Raw genomic sequence first — 4,782 nt, forward strand, 5'->3', positions numbered from 1 at the left:
ATTATGGTAAGGGGCGTTTCATTTCCGACGTGTGCTTGTGGTGTTCGGCCAATCACAGTGCACTGGGTCAGCTGGCCAATCAGAGCGGACTGCGCTTGTCAAAGGAGGGGGCTTTGTAGAAAACGAAGCGTTTGAGAGAGGCGGGGCATAGAGGACCTACAATAATGTACAGTATTTGAAAAATAATGTGTTTTTTGAACATTAAAGCATGTCAACATATTCTGTTACACCAAATACACAAAATAATGATCTTTAAAAAAGCATCATATGACCCCTTTAATCAAGCTCCAAAAACGGCTCGTTTTGGATCTGAGGTGCAGGGTGATGTCACCGTCATTTGCATAAACACCTCCTCCAGAGCAAGACATCGACGAATAGTCTTCTTCTCACCATAGGCCCCGCCCACTGGAGTTCGGTCAGCTGACACTTGATTTTGATTACGCTGAAAGTGAGTGTCACGTCGCGTCAAAAGCAAACAGAAATGACAATCAATGCCACTATCTCGTCTACACTGGATACAGTATACAGATGTGTGTTCACTTTCCGACTCAATCCACGCTCGAGTCTGTCGTCAGGAGAAGTGCAGTGAAAGATCGTTCACTTTGACGCGTTTGGTTTAAACAGCTTGTTCGCATCTTTGTACAGATATCAGAAGGACCCCAGCATAAGGAACAAACACCCCGGATCGTGTCGGAGGATTTTGCTTTGTAAACGAGGCACAGTGTCATGGAGAGTTCACAAAGAAACATTTGTTAAAAGATGAAGCAGCATTAGATCTGACTGCAGCTGCATCACAAACCATAAGTAAATGATTTCATAATGCTCTGTCTGGAAATGACCGTTTTATTTGGATTATGTTGTCAAAACACATGCAATAGCGAGGGGCGTTGATACTGTTTCCTATGCAGTGACATTAGCCAATCATAACCGTGGCCGATTACTGACAAGCCTTAAAGGACACGCCCCTTAAAACAGGTCGTTTCAGACAGAGGATCAGAATGAGGGTTGACAATTATAATTCTCACATATTTATTTGTTTTTTTTTGTTCAAAAAAACTTTATTAACATTATAAGTAAACCTCAAGGAACATAATAGTAATAATAAAAAAAAAACATTAAAGGTTCCTCAAGGAACATTAAAATAATTTTAAAAAATCCATGTCATGACCCCTTTAAACGTAGTCCACTTGTCTCACATGCAATATTTTTTGAAGGCAGATTGAAAGTTAGGCGGTCATTCACTAAAAAGAGTCTCCTCCATTACAGACAACTTTTATGTTATTTTTGTTAGTTTTTTTTGGCCATTGTTACAAAAAAGCAGAATTGGAACTGATACTGCGCTCCAGTAAATAACATTTTTCAGATGTCCGCAAAGATGCGACGTTCACATCTTCAGATAACAGGTCAAACAAATTGGTTCAAAACAGCACAACACCGAACCAAAAAAAAAAAGTCTTGTGCTGACATCTTCGCCACTGTTTTTCCAGGGTCTCTCAGCCTAATAAAGCTCTGGTGACCTATTTTCATCCTGAAGACAGAAACCCCTCTGGCTGCAGGTCAAGCCTTGAGTGATAACCTCAACGGCTGTCTGGACTGACACTATATACTGAAACACAGATACTTTCCAACTTAACCACATGTACCTAGATAGGGACCTGGAAAACATGCCACTGGTTTTGCCTTCACCCAACAAATCATAAATCTGTCTGCTGCAGAACAGTCCTGTATCTTATGAGCTACAGTGGCCCCAAAAGTATTTGGACACTTGAACATTTCTAAATGGCACCTGGTTTGATTTTGTTATCTAATGCAGTGACATCTGCAAACAAACAACGCCATTCTCTCGAAAAATAACATCCATTTTCTTTGCATTTTGGCAATGTCAAGATGATTTTAGTGAACAGATGAACTCAGTTCAAACAGGTGTAACCAGAGGTGTGGTTTGCCACATTAATAGATATGTTACATTAAGACAACCACAAAGCATCCACATTATTTTTCTAGATCTTTTAATAGTATATAATTATAAAATATTATAGTATACTCTTGAATTTGGAGCACAAATCTTGCACTATGCAGTACTACAACAGTTTGAAAATCTGTGAAAATCACTTAGAGGCACATCAGAAATATTTACAGTTCTGCTGCTATTCTAACTTTAGAACTTTACAAAGCTATATTTGAAACAAAATAGCAACTCCAGGAAATGATGCACAGAAGTTTTAAAGAAAACGTGTCTTTGAATAATAATTTTATTGTGTTCTGTGTTCCTTTTCTTGGCAGTTGGAAGTATTTGGCCCAGTTTGTTAATATGAGATACAACCTAGTAAGCTGCCTTATAGGTCTCATGATATGATTCAATAAAAAGGGATACAAAAAGTTTACAATTAAACTTTACTGAAACACTTGACACAAACTAAATTTATTTTATTGCCTATAAAATGACTTGCGACGGTCTACATTGACAGTTGCCTGTAAGGCAGCATACGAACTGAGAATCTCTGAATGGGTGAATCTGAATTCATTCAATCATTTGCAGCGAGATCATTGCACCGTTCTTGCTCACTGTACACTTTTTATGGCTGTTTAGTATTTGAATATCTGCTTTGGTTTAAACCAATGCCAAAACAATAAAGAAGACAACTGATCACACAATTTTTCAATTTTTAGAAGTAATTACAAATACAGACAGAGGCACTTACCAGCGCCTGGGATGATGGCTAATTTAGTCTCAACTAGTCCCATCTTAGCAGAGCTGGCTGTAAAAGAGGTCAAAGTGTGGAGAATCAGTTAGCCTATTTGTTTTCAAAGAGATAAATCTCAGAAGACCCTGAAAAATATGAATGCCTTCAGAAATCACACATTTTAAATCAGGTAAACAGCAATAAAATAATCAGGTTTATGATGCATACAATATAATAAAGAATACAATACTCATACTAACTGTGCTCCAATTAAAAGACATTTTGTTTTATCAATAACTTATACTTTAGTGATAATTAGTTGCTTTTTTTGTGACACTGAACAGCACATACTGATAAATAAACTGATCAACAAGTGAAAGTAGTTTAATTTGCTTTGGATAAAAAAAACTTCCACATGCATAAATGTAAAAATTAAATTTCACAAACAAGTTTTTTTTTCTGCACATTAAATATGAACCGTTATGTTTAGTTCTCACACCTGCCAAAATACTCAAAGCCAGCCAGTTTATTTCACAGTTTGAAACCATGAAAACAATTTCAGAGGCATCTGAAAAGAACACTAAATAATATTCCGCATTCATTTTTTGTAATACTTTGTTATTCTTAAGGCATTCTATAATTTCTAAATTTTTTACAGCAGCACAACTTTGAGTCAGTGCGCAATTACACTGAATATAGACCTTAAATATCCACATTTGAAAAAATAAAAGGTGCCTTGTGTGAAAACATATGGTGTGAAATGCATTCGAAGAAGTGCAGGAGACCTGTTATAGCATCATGCACAGATTTCCTAAATCTAAATCTGGGTGTGAGAGGAGAACGCATGAAAGAAGCCATCTGCTGTCTGACAGCGTAATGAAGACATGTTAATTCACAACACTGAGTGAACCAAGATACACTAATAAAACCATTAAAGGGGTCATGACATGAGAAATCAAATTCGCCTTGATCATTTGGCATATAAGAGGTCTTTGTAAGATTAAAACATCCTGCAGGTTTCATAGCTTAAAATGTCCTCCTCGTTATAAACAAAGCATTTATTTAATCAAGCTCCAAAAACGGCTCGTTTTGGATCTGAGGTGCAGGGTGACATCACTAGTCATTTGCATAAACACCGCCTCCAGAGCAAGACATCGACGAATAGTCTTCTTCTCACCATAGGCCCCGCCCACTGGCGTTCACTCGCTTAGCGGCTGACACTTGATTACGCTGAAAGCGAGTGTCGCGTCGCGTCAAAAGCAAACAGAAATGACAATCACTGCCGCTATCTCGTCTACACTGGATACAGTATACAGATGTGCGTTCACTTTCTGACTCAGTCCACGCTCGAGTCTGTCGTCAGGAGAAGTGCAGTGAAAGATCGTTCACTTTGACGCGTTTGGCTTAAAGGGGTCATATGATGCGATTTCAAGTTTTCCTTTCTCTTTGGAGTGTTACAAGCTGTTCGTTCCGGATCGCGTCGGAGGATTGTGCAGAGGATTTTTTTGTTTTGTAAACGAGGCACAGTGTCATGGAGAGTTCACAAAAAAACATTTGTTGAAAGATGAAGCAGCACTACATCTGACTGCAGCTTGATACTGCTGTTTCTTATGCAGTGACATTAGCCAATCATAACAGTGGCTGATTCCCGACAAGCCTTAAAGGACACACCCCTTAAAACAGGTTGTTGTAGACAGAGGATCAGAATGAGGGTTGACAATTATAATTTTTCCATTTTTTTTTTTTTGTGTGCAAAAAACGTACATTAAAAGTATATAAAATAAAAAATCCATGTCATGACCCCTTTAAATCATTTTAGGTTGTTGTTGATCCCACACTTGTCCTGATTTCCAGTGGAGCTGAACTACAGTATAACCAGCTTGAGTATCTCTAATATGGATTTACACTCGAATCATGCGCCAATAATAATAGCTTGTGTTCATATAAAGTCATGAGATGAACCACATGCTCTACCTGCCACTCTGATGTCACAGGCAAGAGCCATTTCAAGACCTCCTAGACCTCCTCCCCCATCAATGGCTGCAATCATTGGCATGGGAAGAGTACCTAAAACATTTCATCAAATGCATCAAATGCC

The 4,782-nt window shown here is 38.1% G+C and overlaps 1 protein-coding gene across 1 annotated transcript in view; it reads right to left on the minus strand.

The window, feature by feature from the left end:
• LOC107715845 (methylglutaconyl-CoA hydratase, mitochondrial-like) overlaps positions 1 to 4,782 on the minus strand; it is a 26,374-nt gene that overhangs the window by 18,746 nt on the left and 2,846 nt on the right. The window contains exon 4 of the mRNA XM_016522057.1: positions 2,703 to 2,759. Coding sequence (XP_016377543.1) covers positions 2,703 to 2,759 — 57 coding nt within the window. The remainder of the gene's footprint in view (positions 1 to 2,702; positions 2,760 to 4,782) is intronic.

Source organism: Sinocyclocheilus rhinocerous, unplaced genomic scaffold (genome assembly GCF_001515625.1).
Source record: "Sinocyclocheilus rhinocerous isolate Xijiao unplaced genomic scaffold, SAMN03320098_v1.1 scaffold178, whole genome shotgun sequence".
NCBI lineage: Eukaryota > Metazoa > Chordata > Actinopteri > Cypriniformes > Cyprinidae > Sinocyclocheilus > Sinocyclocheilus rhinocerous.